At 33.9% G+C, this 23,698-nt stretch overlaps 1 protein-coding gene across 1 annotated transcript in view; it reads right to left on the bottom strand.

The window, feature by feature from the left end:
* Positions 1-2,998: 2,998 nt before the first annotated feature.
* DSC1 (desmocollin 1) overlaps positions 2,999-23,698 on the bottom strand; it is a 29,436-nt gene continuing 8,736 nt past the window's right edge. The window contains exons 6-16 of the mRNA XM_054583845.1: positions 20,161-20,305; positions 18,828-18,994; positions 18,305-18,439; positions 16,683-16,868; positions 13,905-14,164; positions 13,612-13,754; positions 6,876-7,088; positions 6,162-6,407; positions 4,776-4,897; positions 3,783-4,037; positions 2,999-3,034 (exon numbers count right to left, since the gene is read on the bottom strand). Coding sequence (XP_054439820.1) covers positions 2,999-3,034; positions 3,783-4,037; positions 4,776-4,897; positions 6,162-6,407; positions 6,876-7,088; positions 13,612-13,754; positions 13,905-14,164; positions 16,683-16,868; positions 18,305-18,439; positions 18,828-18,994; positions 20,161-20,305 — 1,908 coding nt within the window. The remainder of the gene's footprint in view (positions 3,035-3,782; positions 4,038-4,775; positions 4,898-6,161; positions 6,408-6,875; positions 7,089-13,611; positions 13,755-13,904; positions 14,165-16,682; positions 16,869-18,304; positions 18,440-18,827; positions 18,995-20,160; positions 20,306-23,698) is intronic.

Below are 23,698 nucleotides of genomic sequence, written 5' to 3' on the forward strand. Positions count from 1 at the left end.
AAACCATAAAAAGGGAGTTAGCTTTTCCTTTCTATGATAATAAAACTACTCAACTCTAAAACACCTATGGTGGATATTTTCCAAATAACATAGCATATTGAATTTTTAAAAGTTGACATATGTATAGATATCAAGTTTTATAAAATATTTTAATAAACTCAGGAGAGATTAAAAGCTCAGTAAAGAAAGTATTTAACAAAATTCATTTATAGTAATTAATCTTTATCTATTTTGATGTTCCCATGGCATTTTTTCACATTAAATAATTTTAGATCTGAATCAAGTTAAAGAAAATTTAATTGTATATTTTACCTAACTACAGATTTAATTATAGAAAAACAATTTATGATTCATTTGACAATTAATTTATATGAAATAATCCATAAAATACAATGTTTTATTAATAAACTAAACTTGTAAAGTGTACAGTGGAATTTCAGATTTTTCATCAATCATACACTTAACATTTAATTTTGAGTGTAAACAGAGAATGACTTTGAATTTCCTACATAAATCAAAAGACAGTCACAGTTCCTCTGTGAGATAAATTTCATTGATAATATTTGAAAACATTTTCAATAGCCAAAACTTCTTAGTATAAATTAATTTCCCATACTTTCTAATAATTCTAGTAATACTTTTAGAGTGTCTTTTCTTGCTGACCAAGAAATCCTCCTTTGGCATTTAACTGTATTTTATGTTTAGACACAAATTTTCTCTTCTACATTTAAGCAAATGTAAAACAAGAAGATATAAGTGCAAACAAAGAAGTTATTGTTTGGCTAGCAATTTTTAACTGCTCAGAAAACATTCTGTACCTACACTTAAGAATATAACTTAACATGACATTATGATATATTTCCAAATTTTTAATATTACATTTTAAAAATTACAAGCCTGGCATCATTGTCAGAACAACATGTATGTCAGACAATAGAGATTGTATTATGCCCCAAAATTATTTCCTTTACAATGGCTATAAAAATCATGGAATGTGGATGGCTTATAAAATAAAATCTTACTTATTGAAACGACATTTTTATCCTGCTCTAATATCCAATTTCATGTCAAGAAACACCTTGATTAGAAGCTGTAACTGAGAAAAAGGAGACTAGTCACAAAAGTTTTAAAAAGTAACCACTCATTTTTTTCAATAGTTAACTAGCTCATAGTTATATGAAAAAATTTTTTCATTTTCTATTATTTTTTTAATTCTTACCCAAGAATATGTTCATTGACTTTTAGAGAGAGAGAAAGGGAGAGAGAAAGAGAGAAACATCTATCAGTTGTCTCCTGTGCACAGCCTGACCAAGGATTGAACCTGCAACTAGGTATGTGCCCCGACCTGGTATGGAACCTGCAAACTTTTGGTGTATGTGACAATGCCCCAGTCAACTGAGCCACTCAGCCAGGGCAAAACACTTTTTATTGCATGAGAAATATGTGTGATATATGCTGTTATTGTTTATAAATTTATAGTTTGGCACAGAAGACTCCTAAAATATTTTATATATGTATGTTTTTTAAAATAAATAATATATAGTATCCTATTAAATTATTATGCTTTTAAAATAATTTGTTAACGTACATGTTCATTCATCTGTCATTCAAAACATATTTGGTGTTGCTTTAATATATTTCAGTTTTTAACATGTGCAGTCGAGACATGCTTTGTTTCCGATTTTCTATTTTGTTACAGTAATTACAAACATAGGCTGAGTATTAAGTTCCAATATGAATGAATGGTCATTCACTTTCTAGCATCTTCAAAGGTCTAAGCCCTACATCAGAATTTCCAGCCTAATGCCTGCTGGGCTTGTCCAACAAATGCTTGAAGATTGTGAACCTGTGGCAAACTAGGGAATGCATGTTCTTGCCAAGTAATTTATCATTTTTAAAAGTCAGTATACATCATGATGAGCAAAGAAACCAAATTTGTGAGTCTAAGTCAACCCATGGGCATCAAGGTTGCAATTCTTGCATGGAAATGCTTTCATGTAGTCCTTATAAAAACTCTGTGGCTCAAATTGCTGTGAACTTACTCTGGTCTATGTCTTTCCAGTTGCCCTAGAAGCTATAGGAACTTGATAAGGCATTCCCATGGGCAGAGATCCAAGGACCAAGCTGTGAAGGTTCCTGAAAATAAACAGTGCTAGGAACACCTCTGCAGGTGAAGAATGTAGTGAGGAATGAGCTATTATTTACCAAATTGAAGACTGCACTAAAGAAAATTTAAAAATCCATCAACACATAGCCACTTGCACAGAGGGAACAACTCTAGCACCAGAAACAGTATTTCTAATAGATTTAATAATAATTCAAAATCCCCAAGATTTTGAAGAAAGCATTTAATTTTCATCTAAAATAAAAATTCACTTTTATTAGCCTCCACAATACCCAGCTCTCCTACATATTCTTCCATAGCATACAAAGTAACATAAGGTACAAGAAAGCACATAGTACAGTCCTGAAAAGGGCAATATGTACAGGCATATACAAGACAATGAACCAATGGAACCATTATTTCTAGAGAACACAGAAGTTACCAGACGAGGAGAATTTAGGGAGCTTTATATTTATAGTATCCTTATCTACATGACTTGAAGTTTGCCTCCAATAAACAAACACATTAGCAGGTGCTGCTATCATTGTACATTCAATAAACTCCTGCATAAGCATTTGCAGATGTTACTCTGTTAAAAAGGAGCATTTATTTCTTTACACATGTCTTCGCTAGTGTCCTAAATTTGGGTTCCAGGTGATCTAGGAACTCAAGCCCTTCTTCTTCCTGCCGATCACTGCAGCAGCCTACGGAGCCAGCCATGGACCCCTTTCCTTCATAGTTGTATGAATGAACATAGTCTTCAGAATGTTTATGCTCCTCATCTTGTCCACACAGATAGACTTTCTGTATTAAAAAAGAGCACATTTTATTATTTTTTAAAAACACCTAAACATATTAGCATAAAAATAATGTCTTTGATTTACCTTTTAATGTTTAATTTTTAATCAGAGTGTGTCCTCTAATGGATTCCTACGTATAAAAAATGCACATGATTGGTCTGTATTATAGTCATTTTTAAAATATAGCAGATACATAAATGCTCCCCGTGAAAACATTTATGAAAACTAAAGTTACACACATATCATACAACCAACTTTCTATTTCCCATTTGAACATAAGATTTGTATAGTTGAACTGGGTCTCCATAGCTTCCCATGTTTTGGGGAAAATCAATATTGGCTATGATTCTTATTGTTTATACACCATTAAATAGCTATAATAATTTAATATATTAAACTGGCTAATATTAACTTACATTGATTAATCTGAACATAAAACAAGGAACTAAAACCCCAAATAAAAGCTTAACAGTTTATCTGGTTGATATCGACAGCCAGGATTTTATAACCACACGAAGGATTTAACACACTAAAAAATGTTTATAATTTACGATCTGTGGATTACTCTCTAACAAATATCTCACTCTAGGTGATTTTCCTTGTAATTTTTAGGGAACATGCTATCAGTCTTTTTATACTTCCTAAACAGGTCTACATATGCCACTCCTAGATAAAATTTTGTATTCCTTATTTTAAACATTGAACTTTACAAAATCATTTCTCCCTTTGGGTTTGGACTTGACGTCCAAAGCTATAATAATTCCACATTTAACAAGTGATGAATTCCAGGTGTATGAGAAATAAAACTTTTGGGAAGTCCTGATTTATAAACAGTGTTAACTTTCATGGAATATGAGCTCAAAGACACTGGCACTTACTTCGCCAAGCCGAGGCTGGGTAAAGCTGTGCCAGTCGGTGTATGTGTATCTGCCGGTATCTGTTACTCCCAGTCCTGCTCCCTTGACGGATTCCAGGGTCTGCTGTGCACCGCCTTTGCTGGAGTCCAAAGTGTAGCCGCCTTTGACCATCTCAAAGCTTTGCTGTGTTTTGACTCCCTGGCCACCAAGAGTGCCCACAGACATGCTTGTGTCACAGACGTTGGATGTCTGTGTGGGGAGTCTAATATTTGCTTCCTAAAAATAAAGTTAGAGTTATAAAATGAAGGAATCACATTGAAACTAACAATTTGCCTTTCTGTCTTTCCCACACTAGGCAAATCACTTACTTGCTGTGCCCCTCAGTTTCCCATACCTAAAATCAGGATAATAATAGCACCCATAGGGTAGGTACTATGGGTTGAATTGTGTCTCCTCCAAAACTTGTATGTTGAAATCTTAACTCTTAGCGCCTCAAAAGATGCTCTTATTTGAAGATAGGGTCATTATCGATGTCATTAGTTTAATTAAGATAAGGTCATCAATTAGGGAGGGACCTTAATCCAAAAGGTGAAATGTGGACACAGAGACGCACACAAGGAGAATGCCATTTGAAGGTTTGATTTACACTGCCATAAGCTAAAGAGCTTCGTTCCAGGTGCCAGACGAGAGGCCTGAGACAGGCTCTTCTCTAGCACCTCCACAGGGAACCTGTCCCTGCTGACACCTTCATCTTTTAAACTTCAGCACTGTGAGACCACATATTTCTATTGTTTAAGTTACTCGGTTTCTGGTACTTTATTATGGCAGCCCTAGGAAACTAATAAAGCAGAATTACGAATATTAAGTCCATTAACACATGCAGGGCACTGAGCTCTGCTTTGCATAGTAAGGGCTCAATCAACATTAGATGTATTATTATTACTACTATTATGTAATAATCAACTGTCATCATTGCCTCACCATACAGTCAAAAGAAAGTGAAGTGTGGTTTACCATGACTTCTTCTCCAGGTCCTTCAGTATTTGAGATAATTAAATTTTGTTGGGCTACATCATCTGGAAAACATTTCTTTACTGTTCTCTTAGCAGTAACACAGAAACATGTAAACAGGGCACCTAAAAAAATAAAAATAGGTAAGTTGAATTATTTTTTGATGCTGATATATATTAAATCATTTGAATCATATGATTGTTTAAAAGTTCCTTCACAGAACTTAAAAATTTTTATTTCATAAATTGAAATACCCTTGGGTCATATAATTTAAAACAGAATATTAACAACTGTACTAATATATAGACCATCTCTGTCTTAGTGAGATTATGTTGTTAGACTAACTGAGAAACAGATCAATAAAAAGTAAGGAGGATGAAGTGAGCATAGCTTATTAATAGTTCTCTTCCCAGGTCCAGAATTAACTTAAATGTTTCTCTCATTTCCTCCTCACTGAAATAGTAACTTCATTTGATTGAAATTTAAGCTAATATTATTGGTATTTAAAATCCATACAGAACACACTTAATGGACTTAGAACCATAAACCAAAGAGCATTAGGCATAAATACAAACAGGAAAAGCAGTTACATAAAATCAGTGACTGGTTTTGAAAGTGTACATCACTAACAGAGTGCTAAGAGAAACATTCAGTTTAGTTTGAAACTCAAATCAATGAATTAGGAACAACAAAAACTATGGCAAAAGTTTATACATGTGACTAGGATGCGTGTAGTCAAATAAGTTGTTAATAAAGAAAGAAAAGAGAGAGGGAGGGAAGAATGATGGGAGACAAGAAAGGAAGTGTGGGCAATGATTTCCATCACTTTTGCATCTCTAAAAAACAGGTGGCAGAATGCACAACCTTAACTTTCTTTGCATGCATCACTTTTCCTCAGTAGTTTACCATATGACTATTATCCATTCGTTACACTCATTGAAGTTTTCTTAAGATGTATGCTATTTCATTTCATTAATAACATTGAGCATAAACGTCTAAGTAAATTTTGGAGCTACTCTTTTCACTAATTCTTTCTGTTCATTCACTATTAATATTTTGTATGAGAGGGAATCTTAATACTATTTTATCCAACCTCTTCATTATACATGTGGAATAAAGAATTTAAGAAGAGGAAATGATTTACCCAATGTCTCACAGATAATTATGGGAAGAACTAAGGCTACACCTCTGAAAATCACTTTAATCCGCTCTTAATGATATGTTTCTTCTTCTATGACTCAGAACCCTAAGTCTTCTAGTACATGCAAGATTTTTAAAAGGATATATATATATATCAAAGGCTATAAATGTCATTGATATAAAGAATCACCATATGTTTTTAACAATATTAGAAAAATTTCAGTTAACATATTCTAGAAATATACTTACATAACAACAATGCAGAACCCAACACCATGGCAAGAATTGCCCATTTTCCAAGTATGACTTTTGCTACTTTAATATCACGCTCTCTTGTTGCCGAAGCCATGTTACATTCAGATGGAGTTGTACAGTCACATACTCTGACTGACAATACGTGTTTTGCAGCAAGACCATGTTTATCTTTTATTTCAATAGGCACATTATAAATGTTATAATCAAGTTGTTGCTTTGCACGAAGCAATGCAGTATTATCTATGGGAAAAATAAAAGAGAATATATATTGATATAATGACTTTTCAATAGCAATATTATTCTGACTTTGTATTCTTGGGGTGGGGAAGGCAAACAGGAGGCATAGAATTTACCTTAGAAGAAAATTTCTAGTGGTTCATTTTTTTTTCTTAAAAATGATTTTGAATTTTGATAAATAGGGAAGACTAATTGATATAGCTCTATCCTTATATTAATCTATACGTAACATGCTATTCAAATATTATATTAAGAAAAATTTATGACTTCTTAAGGTATATTCAAAACAAGAGTCTAAATTTCATAAATATATTATTTATTACTTAAAAAAAGCAAGGCATTATTCTTATGGGATCAATAAAATAACTTCTTAAAATTAACACTTAATTATCACCATAAAGTTAAGTGAAAGTCAAGACCATCAGCCATCTTAAGTTTCTATTGATTATATGATTTAGCATAATTACACACCATCTTTTTTTTCTAAGGCCCAAAGTTTGTTGACAGAATTATCCAGACGGAATTCAAAAGGTGGACCATTCTCTGGTCCATCTGCATCCACAGGTTGGAGAAGAGCAAAATCCTGATGATGCTGACAAATTGTCACATCTTTGTTAATTTGTGGTGGGTGATCATTATGATCTTCCAAAAGAACGACTAATGTGCCAGTGCAAGATCTGCCATCTAAAAAAAATTAAAAATAAAACATATCTCTAGTTAAAATTTTGTTTTCTGCCATCTCTATGATACAACTTGACTGGTTTCTACTAGCTGTCTGGACTTGAATTTCACACTCTTCAGATCACATTACTGTAAGTACAAAACATGACAGGTGCTTTTTGAAACTAAAAGATGTGAGATTATGAATAATGTCACTAATAGAATACTCAGTTGAAAGTTGAAAATCGATTTCTTACATCTGTCTTTATGAAGAGCTATATTCATGCTTAAAATACAAAGACTTTACAGTTGGTCATCAATAACTTTTTCACCCTCTTTTCCTGACCGTTTTCCTCATATGCTCTTTGCGCAAACTTTAAAATTTGTCATCAAACCCACTATGTGTACTCCTTTCCATTTCTGCTTTGATGTATTTTGTTGCTCCTGCTGGGAATACTTTTCCTGAAAAAAGCTTATTATCCTTCAAGAATCCACTCAAATATCACTTCCTCATGAAACTTGCTGTGACTTGTATGGATAATTGCAGCTATATTCTCCTTTCATTTTTAACAACACTTGGCTTATCGTTGGCTCACACATTGAACTGTGAACACTGTTCATCCTCAGAGCTAAGTCAGATTCATCTTGAGAACCTAGTGAAATAGCCTAGCATGTTAGCCTAGCATGTCTTGGCTAACTTATAACTTAACACTAACACATTGAACAGAATGTATATACCATTTCTATACTTCGTAAAACAAAAACTTAATTAAATAAACCATAAACATAAGTTTGCACCCCCACCCTAAATCAATTAATTTTTTTTAAGAATAGGAACACTTATTCATTATTAGATGGCCACTAATATTGGACTAATGGGTCATACGAGTCTCAATAAATATTTTTAAGTAAAGTGGTGCTTATTAGTTGTGTTTAATAGATAATGAAGTTCAGAAAACATGTTCAAATTTTACTATATGTGGTAAGATAATAAACTAAAATAAATGGTAAACTTTCAAAATTGAGACTAAAAAACAATTGATGAAATTTCTCAGTGTTTTGCTTTAACACTGGTCTAAATTTTGGAGCAGATATGTTTGTCATGAAGAGCACTATAAATCATATGCAAATAAAATCTGATTTTTTTCTTTCTAGTTTGAAATATCACTTAACCCATATAATGTAGTATTATGTTTCAGTGATTTTTTTTTTGTTGAATAACTACAAAATTAACTTATTAAAAGTGATTTTTAAATCAATTACTTACAAAAGATAATTACTATATATACATCTATTTTAAAAACCATTCTATCTGAACAAGTTTTAAAAATATCTGTAAATAAAAGAGAGATATAGCTCTTGTAAGAAGAGATCTGCAATAGCATATAAACATTTTGAGACTGCCAGAAATTTGTAAATAAATCTGAATACAAGTAACAACTTTAAAATCAGTACACTAACAAAGAACTGAGTTTTGGAAAAAGAGACTATTTTTAAAGTCAAAAAATATGTAGTTATAGACACTACAACCTGAGTCAACAAGTATGCTGATTTTATTTTTAAAATTTTAAACAGAGAGCCATTTCTCTCCATGGAACAATAGAGAGGAACCATACTTTACAAGTCTGATAAAGAAATAGGGCAACCACCCAAAAGCAAATCAAGACTTATTGAATCCTATAGTCAACCAACATTTATCACAGAAATTATTATTTTCCATCTCAGTCTCTATTTTAAGTATGTGGTTAAAAATGAATGCTTGACAAAATAGAAAGGCTCATAGGTGAAGAGCAGGCTGACAGCTCTGTGGGGGTGGATGTGAAGGAGCGGAAGGATCCAGCAAAAATGAGAAAGGACTCACGGGCATGGACAACAGCGTGGTGATTGCGGGCATGGTGATAAGAGGGATAAATGGTAATAAAAAATACAATAAAAATTAAAAATGAACTCTTGAAATTGTTAAAATGCATGGTAGTCAAGTCAGGGTGAAATAAAGTTCTGGAAGTCTTCTATAACCTCAAAAGGCTGATGGTAAGTTTTCAGCTTACTTCTGAAAAATAGAGCCAAAAAGATGTAAATATTGATAATGGCTGAAGATTGTGGAAAGTGACTGAGTGGGTATGTTTGTCTACCTCAAAACCTTACTTTAAACTAAGCATAAAAACAACTGGCAAGTCTCAAGGCTAGAAAGTACATCTTGGGTTAAGTAAAGTCTAAACTTATAATATGGCAACAATAGAGATTCCAAAAAGCAATGTCTCCTTATTACCAGTTAAATATTTTCAGGAACCAGAAGTTCCCTTCATTATGAATTACGCTTTCCACACACTTTCCATACGCTTTCTTTAATTGTTAGAAAGTTTTTAGGTTCTCTCTTATCAAGCTGCCCTATGCCTCCTAATCCTCTCCAAAAATGTGTTCCTGTCTTTTTTGGACTACACACACACAAAATATTTATCTCTTACACATGATAACCCTTAAATAGTTGTTATTTTAAGAAAACTGTTTTGCAGCGCATATAACAAAACATTTTACAAACTTTTGAACTCAATTTTCTATATTAAGCTAAGTGTTGCACGTGCCAATTATGCACCTAGAATTGCAAAGCTCTTGAGAGTGAAACTTACAACCTGGATCTAAAGATTCATGGGATGCACAACAGAAGAATGACAAATGTCGGCGCTGAATTAGCCAAATGCCAAAACCCGCACAAGATGCTTGGGAAAAGGACAGCTTAGCAAATAAAAGAGGTCCTTGTAAAACATCACAATGAAAAGGAAGCCCACTGTATGGGAGAACATATTTGCCAACAACACACCTCATACACCAAAATACATAATTTCCAAAATACAGAAAGAACTTATACAACTCAACACCAGGAAGACAAATAATCCAATTAAAAAATGGGTAAAGAACCTGAATAGACACTTCTCCAGAAAGGACATACAGCTGGCCAATAGACATATGCAAAAATGCTCAATATCATTAATTATCACTGAGGTGCAAAATGAAACCATAATGAGATATCACCTCATACTTGCCATAAAGACTACCATCAATAAATCAATAAACAAATGCTGGTAAGGATGTGGAGAAAAGGGAATCCTGGTAATCTGTTGGTAGGAATGCAGACTGATAGAGCCACTGTGGAAAACAGTGTGAGTTTCCTCAAAAAAATTAAAAATGGAACCGCTTTTTGACCCTGTGATTCAACTTCTAGAAATAAATCCTAAAAATTTCAAAACACCAATTCGAAAGAGTATATGCACAACTATGTTTGTAGCAGCATTATTTACAATAGCCAAGACCTGGAAACAGCCCCAAGTGCCCCTCAGTAGATGAGCGGATAAAAAAGCTGTGGTACATTTACACAGTGAAATACTCCATGGAAGTGAAAAAGAAGGACCTCTTACCTTTTGCTACAGCATGGATGGACCTAGAGAGCATGATGCTAAGTGAAATAAGCCAGTCAGTGAAAGATAAATAGTATATGACCTCACTTACATGTGGAATCTAATGAACGAAAGAAACTAATGAACAAAATAGAAACAGAGGCTTGGATACGTGGAACACAGCTGTTAAGGGGAGTGGGAAGGTAGAGAATGGAAGAAATAAGGGGAAAGGATTAGCCAAAATCATAAATGCATAACCCATGGACACAGTCATTGGTGTGGTGATGGCCTAAGGGAGGGGGAAGGAAGGGCTGAGTAGAGGTAGGAAAAAGTGGAGACAGTGATAATAGCATAAACAATAAAAATAAAGAAAAAAAGAAATTGATCTCATAATCAATCAAGTTACAGGAACAGAATATTCACTCTTTTATAGAGAAGACACATAACCTGTGTAAACACTCAGAAACTTCATTTCTTTAATATGACCTTTTTTCCCTTTCTTCCTTTTGACTCAAACTGGCCTAATCCAGCACCCTGACCCACCCATCTCCTTCTCCCTTGCATCTCCACTACCTTAATCGATGAGGCCTCAGGATGAGGCTCTGGTCAGTATCAAATAATCTGAGGAACAAAGTGTTGGGTCTGTTAACCACAGACACAGAATTTCAGTGAAACTGAAGATTACATCTTGGCCTCATTTGGGTTCCAGCTCCAGACACAGAAAAACAGAACACCACCACAGACCACATCCTTGTAAAACCAGAAGAAATAATGCCATGGCTGACATCAGGACCAGATGCAGTGATCCACCGCCCCCTGCCCGAGCCCCCAACCAATCACTAGAGACCACAACCCTAACCGTGACCTTAAGTCCTTTAGTCTCCATGAGTGATGATTTTTTCTCCCCCTGTATAACCCATCCCTTAAACGCCATAAGGGAGACAAGTCTTAGAGAAGTTGTTCACCTGTATCTCTGGCCTTGGTGCATTTTCCTTAAATAAATCTTTACTTTCTTTGTTGCAAACTCCTGTTCGAGTTTGATTGGGTTTTGATGCACAAAGACAAAGGAACCCCTTTAGTTCAGTTACACCTGTGATAGTTAACATATGCCAGGAAGGAAGGCTTTTCTTGAGAAGAACTGAATGCACACTAGTGAGAACCATCACAGTTGTCATTGCCATTCATTTGAAGAAGTTAAGGGACCTGAATTTCAAATAGAAAGGGCAGTGCTATTCTAGGCAGAGAGTGTATTAGAGAGTGTTTTCTAGAGTGACAGCAGGAAAACCAGCTTGACTGAGATAATTGGCACAGGAAAGATCAGGAAATAATGAATTTTTGAAAAAGCTAGAAAAATATTTAGGTCATCACCCTGAAGTGTTTGTGAGTGTCAAAACTAAATGTTCATGTGGAAATATAAACAATTGTTTATGTATTTGGCCCTTGGAAGTATACAGTGATGGATTAAAGTTCAAACAAACAAACCCCTTCATGTCGCCATGTGGTTTTCCATCAGAATTTATAACATCCTCATCTTTACTTCTTCTTGAGCAGACCCAGGCTATCCATAGCCTGGGGCATAGATCCCTGCATTTCAGATTTGGCATTTCATTTCTTTGGGTCACGATCACTATGTTTATAGACATTGTCCTTTAGCACGAAAAGACAAAGTTAATACCTTATAGTTCTGTTCTCCGTATTTTCCGTCTCTCCAAATAGTACTTAATCCACCAAACTTCTGTATTTCTGTGAAATCTCCTACTTTTATCCTTTAATCTGGGCAGATTTTAACTGATTTCCACTTCTTATGATAGTTATACTTTCTTTTATGGGGAAAGTTTTCATACCATAGAAACTCTTATGAGACTATAATAATCCTTTAATTGATGTCATGTAAGATTTTGACCATGTCTCGTTCTAGTTTTCATAGTAACTTGCCTAGACAATCAACATTTGTGGAATAAATCAGCAGATATAATTATTGCTTGACAGCGTAATTGTGGTTTTGAACCATTCATATTTTACTTATACAGGAGTAGCAAATCACCCAAGATTATAGAGTAATGGCAATATTAATTCTGTTTCTCAGTTAATGTTGTTCCCATTGTTTAGTAGGGTTTTTTTTTAACCTATATTGAAAGAATTACCTTAAATCAGCCTATTGATGACCAATGTTGTGGCTAGACCAGCCACTTTTCAAAGGAAACTTAGAAAAAACAAGTATATAACTTGTTTTTAAAAAACAAAAACTTCATGGCACACCAGGGGTTACACAGCATGGTCACAGGGTAGGGTAGGGTGGGGACGGAGTCAGAGGGAGGAAAGCTCTCTCAGGGGCCTTGAAGTCAGGATGGCAAGGCCTAGGCTTTCACAGGCTCACTCTTTATCCATGATTTTAAAACATAAGAGCAGGAGTTTATAGAACAAGGAGTGGGAGGAAGCAGCTTGGCTCCTTTTTCTAGTCTTATGGCTGGCAATACATTTATGAAACAGCCATCTTTGAAGTGAATGTCTCAGCAAACACACCTTAAGTCAAGCACTTGCATTGCAAAAAGAAAAACCAATGATCAATAAATGCACTAATTACACAACAATGTTCAAAATGGTTTACAGCCTGGAGTGTAGTTTGCAAAGGTTTTGGGAAACTACTTTATGACATTTGAAAAACAATTCTTCACCAGATAGGTTCTAGAATTAACCTTGGAAAAGGATTGCAGAGTATAGCAAAAGACATGTTCAAGAGTCGTTGTTTGAGCATATCGTTAGAACCTAGGGGGAAATTTTGTTCCCCATTAAGAGGGCCTCAAAACCAATTTACCTTGAACCCAACTGTTTTAGTCAGTTTGAACCTTTTCAGCATGTTCAAGTCATAGTGATCTAAATCTATACTCCCGAAACAAATGGAGGCCCTTGAGGATGCCACCATGTCTGAGACAGAGATCAAGTAAAATGGACGGTGAAACCTGGACTCCTGCTTCCGAGCTTTGTGTTATTGATGTACTGGGGACTAAATTGAGTTGGGCTCCCAAACACTAAACAATCATATTGCAAGCTTTTTTTGTATAAAATTTTGATCTGGAAATAAACAAATTTTACTCCAAGATTTTCTTTAAATGATATCTTATATTTATATTTTATTTCTAGAAAATTGCACTCACCTGCATCTGTTGCAACCACTGAAACATTGTACTGGCCATTTTTTACAAATTTTGATTCTCTATCTAGTACTTTTATAGTTTTCAAGTCACCAGTTCGTTCATTAATTTCAAACCAGTCATCTTCATCTCCTATCTTCTTATACCTAATTTTAAGAAATCAGTGTAAATGATCAAACCTAAAAGTGGATATAATCTCAAAATTTGTCATTTTAAAAAATACATAGAACTTTCCTAAATTTGAAATCAATTTACATCACAATTAAAAATAAGGAACTTTCTGAAAAATACATTACCTTAAGCCTTCACTACTGCGCGTTTCTGGGTCCATTGCTTTGTATCCAAGGAGTTCTTGGCCAGCTGGGAGGCCATCTTTACTCTGAATAACTTTTACTGGTGGTTGGCATTCAGGACCCTCATCACTGTCTTTAACTTTAACGGTGACAGTCGTAGTGCACATAGTAGGAGGTTGTGAGTTTGGTGAATTAGAGAATTGTGCTTCGTTAACCACACCAATTTTCAAAATGATTTGATGGTGGGCTTCATAATTCAATGACTGTTAAATAACATACTTTAATTAGACAATGTGTCACACCAAACATAGAAGACTTATAATCATAATCCAAGCTTTAGCACAAAAGGGATATCTATTTTTGTATAAAATGTTACCCAAAGAAAGTGCTAACATAGTTAAAGACTCATAATTAGCTTCTTATGATGACAAAAACTAGCAAGTGCAAAACTGTGGTTTTTAAAGCTTAACGAATTTTTCACTTAGCATAATTATCTCCAGGTCCATCTATGTTGCAAAAGGCAAGATTTCCTTCCTCTTTACAGCCAAGTAGTATTTCACTGCGTAAGTGTACCACAGTTTTCGACCTACTCATCTACAGATGTTAGCTATTATAAAAAATGCTGCAACGAACAAAGGGGTGCATGTATTTTTTCAAATTAGTGTTTCAGGATGTTTAGGATATATCCCCAGAAATGGGGTCACAAAGTGAAAAGGTAGTTTAATTTTTAATTTTGGGGGGAAACTCAAGGGTGGTGATGGCCAGGGGGAAAGGGAGAAGCAGGTGGGCGTGGGTGGAGGTAGGCAAAGGGCAGGGAATGGGGACGGAAAGAGACTTTGGGGAAATGGGTGCGTGATGCAGTGTGTAGATGGTGTTTTATTGAGTTGTACACTTGAAACCTGTATAATTTTGCAAATCAATGTCACCTAAATAAATTCAGATTGAAAAAAAAGAAAAGGGGACATCGGTGGATAAACTATGAAATCTGAAGAGTCTGTGGTTTGGCTCATAGTACTATATACCAATGTTAAATTCTTTGAGCAACTGTACCATGGTTGTATAAGATGTTAACATCAGGGGAAGCTGAACAAAGGGTCTATGGGAATTAACTTTGTACTATTTTTGCAATTTTCCCATTAATCTAAAATTCATGCAAAATACAAGTTTAGTTTAAAAAGCCAAAAGAATTAAAATAAAATAAAATTTAATCATTTTTTTCTTCTCACTTTTATTTGGGAAGTTCCTGTGTTCATTTTTTTTGCGTTATTACTTTAAATATTAATAGTAATACAGAATTAAGGTTTAATTTACTCCAATTCAAATAAATTACTATACTTATCAAATGGTATAACAGTGATAACCAAAACAGCAAAAGTCCCCTCCAAAGCTATCATTAGATAGGCTCCTAGCATATGACACTTGGCTATAATGGAGCGGTTATCTGTATACACGAGTCAAAAGATATAATGACATTATTAAGCAGCACCTTTGAAAGCACATTATATTTGGTTTGCTTTGTTTCTAATTCAAATGTTCGGTCCTGAACTGAATAATCAGAAAGAATCCTAAACAATACTTAAGTAATTAGAGACTGAAGTCTATCAAGAAAACAAAAAATGAAAACGAGAGAAAGAAACCTAGAAGAAGAAGGAAGAGGAGGAGGAGGGGTGGGGGGAGAAGAGAGGTGGGAGAGGAGGTGGAGGAGGAGGAGGCGGGAAAGAGTAAGAGAAAGAACAGGCAATATAATAATTAAAGGACATTTTCTATAAACCTTATAAGGGAAGCACAATTTGTACATAAAGCTTCTAAGAAAATGCAGTCTATAAAAAATTAACAGTGGAAGTATGTAACAGGTTAGTGTGAGCGATGGGAGAAGAACTTACGACCAGGTTCAGTTAAAATAATTCTTTTAGGTGCCAGTAATTGCAATCGAATTTTTAAAATCCTAAAGCCCTGGATACCTCAAAATATAGGGTGATTAATACGCATAGCTGCTTTATATTTAGTAAATTGTCTTATAAAATGGACTACAGAGAGGCAAACGTATAATATGAGCATGAAGGGAATTGAAAAGTCAGGAAGTTTGATTTCAGATGGTGATTCTTTCATTTTTCTCTCTCTCGTTTTCTGTAAAATAAGGGTTTTGGCCCTGGCCAGGTATGGTTCAGTTGACCTTTAGGTCCTGTAGACCTGAAGGTCATGGGTTTGATTCCCAGTCAGGACACACACCTGGGTTATAGGTTCAGTCCCCTGGATGATGCGCATATGAGAGGCAGCCTATCAGTGTTTCTTTATCACATCCATGTTTCTCTCCCTCTCCCTCTCCCTTCTTCCCCCTCTCTCTAAAATGAGTAAGCATGTCCTTGGGTGAGGATAAAATAAATAAATACATAAATAAAATAAAATAAAATAAAATAAAATAAAATAAAATAAAATAAAAAAGTAAGGGTTTTGGATAAGTGGGTGTCTAAGAATGGCCCTCAGGCTAATATCTAATTACTAATTCAATATTTCTCTGCCTTGGTTTGTCGCACTATAGAACAGTGAGTTTTGTACCTACTTTGCTTTTCCTCTAAGAGAGAAAATAAAATCATAATAATAATAAATTTTTTAAACCAATGTAATCATTTCAGCAATACATTGTAATTCTCTGGTCATGTACATACAGAAATTTATATACATACATGTACATATATAAATACCTATATATCAATTAAGTTAGAAATTTACATACCAATTGTTAGAATTTTTTAAAGTATTGCTTGACTTTTTTTTGTTTACCTTGACAACACACAAGACTCCTTCATTTGTATTTGGGTCTGTGCTAATTTTAAAGTTTCCATTTTCATTTCCTTGTAGGATTTTGTATACAGCCTTTGAGTGAGGAGTAAATGGCGAATCCACGTCATGTACAGCCATTCGTAAAATCTCGACATCGATTCTGTTTTCTTCTACTTCTGTAAAATACTAAAAAAAAAAGAAGTCTCTCATTGTTATAAATGTATAGCTTTAACAATATGATCTTTTTCTTCTAAAACATACTTAAAGTAAAAGAAAGCAAAGTAAAACAGAAACGTACAATCATATGTTGGGAAGAATTTATAACTGTAATGCAGAGTTTACTTCTTTCCTCACTACTTTTTCAAATCTTATCCATCTTTGAAAAACCAACTTATGTCTTAACTTTGCAACTCCTCTGACAATTTTCCTTTACATGCAGCCCTCACATTTGCCTCTATTCTGATTCTATAATATTTACAGTATATCACCCTTTTTAGATATAGCAAACACTTCTATTAATACATTTAGCCTTTAATATTCATAGATAATTACAACCAACATTCATTTCTTATTATTACTGGATGATCTGCTGTTTTTAAATTGCATTGGATGATCAATGCCAATTTTTTAAAAAAATTACTATTGATTCTTTAGCAAACACTTTAGAGTTTTTCCTTTTTTTTTGAGAAATTAAATCATAATTTCCCCATCTCAAAAAATAATAATAATAATAAGGTTATGGGAGCCCATGATTTTAAAGACTAAAAACTGTAGTAAATCAGAATCTTCTAGAAACGCAAGATGAATTCATAGAAGGATGACAGCCTGGTAGCCACTGGAGCATAAAAGAGCTTGAGTCTAATCCCAGTTTTTCCTCTTACATGTTATATATGTGAGACCATAAGCAAGTCACTTAACTGACCTTCCATTTCCTCATATAAAATATGGAATAATACCTATCGTTACAAGTTACAGCGATTAGTATAAAATTGCATGGATGGGTTTATCACTGTAGGTTTTCCTTTCTTTCACTTATACTATGGTATAAATTAATGAAAAAATGAAGATTACTTACTGAAAGGTCAAGAAAGAAGAACTATTTCCTGGAATTTTCCTGCTATCTATATTTCGTGTATTGTGCAGTTTCCAAAGGAAAGTTTGCTCATACGCAACACAGGAAGAGCCTGCGTATCGACGGCAGTGGGCAGCCTGTACTACTGATTCCCTAGCAGAGTGAAGGATATAAAGCTAGTCTTTTTTCATCTTAAGATGTTGAAGTATAAATGACATCACAGATAGGGCATCTACTCCTTCATTCTATAAAAGCCATTTAAATCCAAGGAATCTGATATCATAATTTGCCATCCAAGAATACAATGAATACATGAACATCTTCAAAGACTAGGAAGCTTGTATATGGCCAAGAGGATAGTTATTTCCCTAGCATCCAGAAATAACTGGCACTTCAATGATTTTTATAGAAATTGTACTTTTTTGTCTGTTATTCATAAGCAGTAGCTATTAAAGCCAGAATGTGCAATCTCGCAGAGCTACCAAATTCCAGATTTGCTTATAAAAAAAAGTAAAAGAACTTAAATAAGTGAATACAGAAATATACTCACAGCAGTTTCTGTAAAATATGGTGCATTGTCATTTTCATCTTCGAGTGAAATAGTAATTGTTCCTGTACTAAACAAACCAAAAGGTTGGCCCCCCATGTCTCGTACTTCCATTATTAACTGGTATGTATCACATTTCTGAATAAAAGGAAAAAGGGAACAATGATGATTTTTTTTTTTCCAGAAAACCAGCATAAGTAAGAATAGAAGAAGAGATTGGTCAGTCAGGACAATGGAGAACTGGTGTGTCTAAGATAACATTTCAAAATTTAAAAGCTATCTTTTTCTATTTCAAAATCCACACATTGAATCAAGTCAATGATCTCAATGAGACATCATCTAATATCTTGTACCTTCCCAAATTCTCTGTACAGACAAAGCAAGTATCCAGAGAAGCCCTAACCACAGCACCTATGGAAGCATGCTTGGAGAGGAGGCCACCAAGGGCCTGCTATAATTTCTCTGGGAGTTTTTAGCAGTTTAAATATAATTTAGTGGCTGGGAAATTAACAAGTCAATTTATTACTTCTCTATCCAATAAAAGTGACGTTGTGGAGATGACGCCTGTGTCTGGGTGTACGGAGAAATGTTTTGGGTGGTCTGGAATTTGCTGTAAGATTTTAAATTTCAGACGAGTATGTAGAGTGTCAGGTTCATCGAGGTCTATGGCGGTCACTTTTCCCACTGACGTTCCTGTTTCAAGAAATCCAATATTGTCAACAATTTAAAATAATAATATTACAAAAAATAAATAAATGAAGCATTGCTGTAGCACATTCTCCCCAAAAACCACAAGTATAGTAAGTGGAAGAATATAAATACTCTCCAAAATGCTAAGCTTCTCTTACTTTGAAACTTCATTTAAGTGTTAACTGTGAACACCACGATTTATATTCTACATATATGAGGACGTTCACCTCACCCTTGGTAACAGTGATTCTAAAATTCTTGCCCCCGCAAACCACTACCCCAGGTTACGAATCACTTTTGGATGGGACCGTCTCTGTATATCTTGTTTCTTTTATAGCTCAACTTGAAAATGTTATTAGAGGACTAGTACAGCTTGCCATATGATAAAGATTTTATGCTTTTATATTTTAATAAGTGTGCTGAATTATTAACATACACAGTAATTGTTAATAGATGTTAGACACAAACATTATGCCTCAGTCTGAGTATCAAGGGTCAGGCTTTATGGCCCAGAAGTCAGTTCACTGAATGCTGCTTTAACAAACCACTTACTGTGGGAGAACAATAAACATACACATGTAATGGCAACAGATTAGAGGATCAAAGAACCAACAACATTTCTTGCAGATTCTTTTAAAAGCTAGTCAGTCTTGTTATGCCCCTGAGTATACCAAGATCACAATTTTGACTGCCCACAACATCAAACAAGTTTAACTTGTTTTTTCAGTTTGTTTGGAAAAATATGCCAAGTGAAGCAAGGTGTATGTTGTTATAAGTCAGATTAACATTTTCATACTGTGATATTTTTTGAGTCCTTGAAAATGTGTTGAGACTTTATAAATATTCTTATTATTCATTGCTTTATAAATACGTCAGTGACTCATGAACGAATCAGAAAATATAAAATCATTTGTCATACATTCATATTCATTGTGAATTGATCTAACAAAGTAACTTTATGTATTAGCTGCCTTCTATATATGCATAGCAAAATGAGCACAAAAAGTTTGCATATGAAGAGTATATGATCTTATAAGACTACAAAGTTTTATGTAGAATACTCTTGAAAGTCAAGTATTTAAATGTGTTTAGCCTAACCGTGTTTAAAACAAGAAATAAGTAATTGAATTGAAGCAAAAATCCAGTGTTTTTCTAAAATGTGAACTTACCAATTCGGCAATTTTCAGGCACATTAAAGATAGTCACTTTGGATTCAAAATAGGGGGCATTATCGTTATCATCTTCCACTTTGAATAATAAGGGGAGTGGGTATTCTGGTGCATAACCATCTGCAGTTGTAGCATAGGCATATATCTGAAAGGTAAACAAACACCCTCAGCTCATTCTTAAATAACAACTTATGCACAACTTTAAACCTAGTGATTAGGCAAAAACACACTGTTTGAAAGGTACATATGTGTAACTAAGAACTTATGCAACAAATAGACAACAAATCAGCACAGTCAACGCCTGCCGTATGGCTTCAAGCTTCTTTCAGCATTCCCATTATTCTCCCAAGTACCATGCACTCCAGCTGAATGAGGCTATTCTACTCCCTGTATTAACTGCATGCTGTTCTGCTTGTTAGAATGCACGTAGACTTCTGCCAGTTATGCTAATAACAAGGATTTTTGTAAATTTATAAAAATGTAATTCTTTTTCCTTGCCTTTGATATGTCATCTACCTCTGGGTGATTTGTTCATCCTTTTTTTTTTTCTCTATGTACCTGCATTTTCTTATTTTTTACCATAAGCATGCATTTCTTGCATAATAAAAGTGCTAATAACATATACATATTCCAAATTCCATTTCAAAATGACATATCTTGACCTCAAGTGAAACTATTTAATGTCCTTTCCCTTTAAACACCATCAAATTATTTCTGCACTCTTCTTATGTGGTTTATGTATGGTTAAGTGTTCAATGAATGGTTGTTGACTTAAACAGATTTTCTTCACTGACAGGACCAGCTAAACCTGCCCAAGGTGAAATCTGTATTAATTCCATTCTTCACCACACAACCAGCTCTTTCTGATTTCCCTACTGTAGCCATCTTCTAAAATGATCCAGAATTAAGATTCCAGGTATCTAACTCCTCCCTCTCTTTCATTAGCCTTTTTAATCTGTTGCCAAGTTCTAGCAATTATGGCATTTTTATGTCTCTATCATCTATCTTTTCTTTTCTGTTCCCAACGCCATCATCCTTATGTGACTCCAGATGTATCCGATCAACTTTCATGTTGCATTCTACCCACTTTTCTGCAATTGTTCTAAGTTACCTTCTCCAATCTATGTGCAACTCAAAAGTCAGATCATTCCCGTAAAACATAACCTCAGTCATGACATTCGCCTTTCAGTGATCTGCCTGTCTTCAACCAAAATAACAAAACCCTCATTATTGTGTTAAAGGGCAGTTTATCTTCACTGCTCTTGTTAACATAGAGAAGGAATTTCCAGTCCAAACTCTAGGATGGGAAATTTTGAAATAACCATCCATGTTCTCTCTGTCCCCTTCTTCACTTTTTCCCAAACCACCTCCAATTGGGCTTTTTGAGTTATAAAATTTATATTTTGATGTCCAACAGTCTGATCCTTATATCTTATTTCTCAATAAATTCTGAACTCAGGAGTGTAATAGAAGCCTTCACCGCCACTACCCTCATCACCATCATCATCACCATCATCATCATCACCTCACATTCAAATGTCACCCTGTTTAGCCTCCTTTCCTCTCCCCTTATATGTGATATGAGTTTTTTTCTTTAAACTGCTGCCATTTTGAGAGTTTTGGCTAGAGAAAATTATGAAATTGTTTTATGTCTCTATTAGGTTACGATTGTTCTCAGGGATAGAGCCCGAGTCTTACAGATATTTGCGTGTCTAAGCACCTAACATGGAACCTTACATTGGATAATTCTTTAATAATTAACTTTTGTACTCAGTTCTATTCATTTTTTTTCCTTCTAAGAAGGCAAATGACCCCTTAAGTTTGCCATCTATAAAAAATATCATGAACATTCTATAGACTTATAATGAATTCTTTTATCTAATCACATTGGCATTAAGATATTTCTATATCCAACCTAAGTCCATTCTGCTATAATTTACACACTAATTTTTGCTGGTTTTTCTCTTCAGTGAAAATGATCATCTGCTTCCCACCATTCAATTACTTGTAGTTTTAAATAATAATATTCCCTGATAGTGAATTACATGTAAATATTATTTCACATTCCACTGATTCAGATATGGTGATTTTGTTTTCGACACTACTTCAGGTACCAGTTTTACTTATTCTTATAAATGAGCTTAATATCTTTAAAATAAATCAAAACTAAAATTTGTATTGTGAAGAGGATAATTAAAACTAGAAATGTAGCTAACCTTTAAAGTATAGCCTAGCTTCCTAGGAGAATCTACTGTGTTCATATAATAAACAAATTATAATTTTTTAAAATTCAGTCATTAAAGTAACAATTTCAAAAAACTTGAAAGTAAAGGCTTAATAGTCTATTCCTATTATTCTATCTTAAAAACAACAATAAATTTATTAAATATTGTTATAGTAATTAAGTATAAATAGACTATTATACTTTAGAATGTCATATTTTTAGCTGTTGAAAGAGTATTAATTAAATCTCATGTGTACAGTACTGTGATATCATTTTCCCTTTGAATTCTACCATAGCTTGAAGATCCTTGTCTCTTTTAACCTTTTCACACTGTAATTTGCTCTTAGCTTTGAAATTGCTCTCATCTTTGGGAATATGCAAAAAGTTGGTAACAGGAGTTTAGACTTGAATTTGACCTTGCAGAGAGGGGCATTTGATATCCAGTGTAGGTTTACAGTTTTAATACAAATTAATAATACAATAATCAGTATAAATAATACAAAAGGAAACTATGTTTTAGGTACTCACCACTGTATTGTGTGCCAACTATAGTAAAAACAAAAATTGCAGAAAGAAGAAGACTGTTTGCAGTTGCTTTCTTTCATAGAATGAGTTGGAATTGTTGAAAATAATTTTTTGTATACAACCCTTTTTAAAAAAAACTTGAACAAAAATGGCTTTATATTAATCCCTAAAAGATTGATGAGTTGAATAGTTTAAGATAAACTTCTTCAAGTGCAAAACTTGTGTGACTCACCCAGAAAAATCTTCACAAGACAAAATGAAACAATACAACGTGGCGCAAGCAAGAGAACAAGAGTACAGTAATAGTATGTATTGAATTTGAACCATGACTGCTGTTTCCAATAATCAATGAAATCAATTACTTCAAATAACAATAATTATTAATATTTAACATTCATGTATGATAGATAAAAGCAAAGATTTGATAAATCCAATCAAAATCCTCAGTTTTAAGAATAAAATTCTGGAGCATGTGCATTATTTGATTTATCATTAGGATATTTTTAAGACCTTTACAGTATATGTAGTGATTTTGCCCAGATTATGGTATTTAATGATCACAACAGCTTTGAGGCAGGTAAGACAAATATTAACAGCCCATAAAATAGAGGAAAAACTGACTTTTGAAGTTGTTACCTGTCCAAGACTAAAAGGAAGAGTGGTAGGTACTGAAGAACAACTAATTTCAAGAAAAACAAGCTTTTCAGTGTAAAACAATAAGCAAAAAATTGATTTGCTAGAAAAGCAAAGACATGATTTTAATTGTAACCTGTACATTGACAGAGGATG

Source organism: Pteronotus mesoamericanus, unplaced genomic scaffold (assembly GCF_021234165.1).
Source record: "Pteronotus mesoamericanus isolate MK-2021 breed Mesoamerican mustached bat unplaced genomic scaffold, CSHL_Meso_final contig_74, whole genome shotgun sequence".
Taxonomy (NCBI): domain Eukaryota; kingdom Metazoa; phylum Chordata; class Mammalia; order Chiroptera; family Mormoopidae; genus Pteronotus; species Pteronotus mesoamericanus.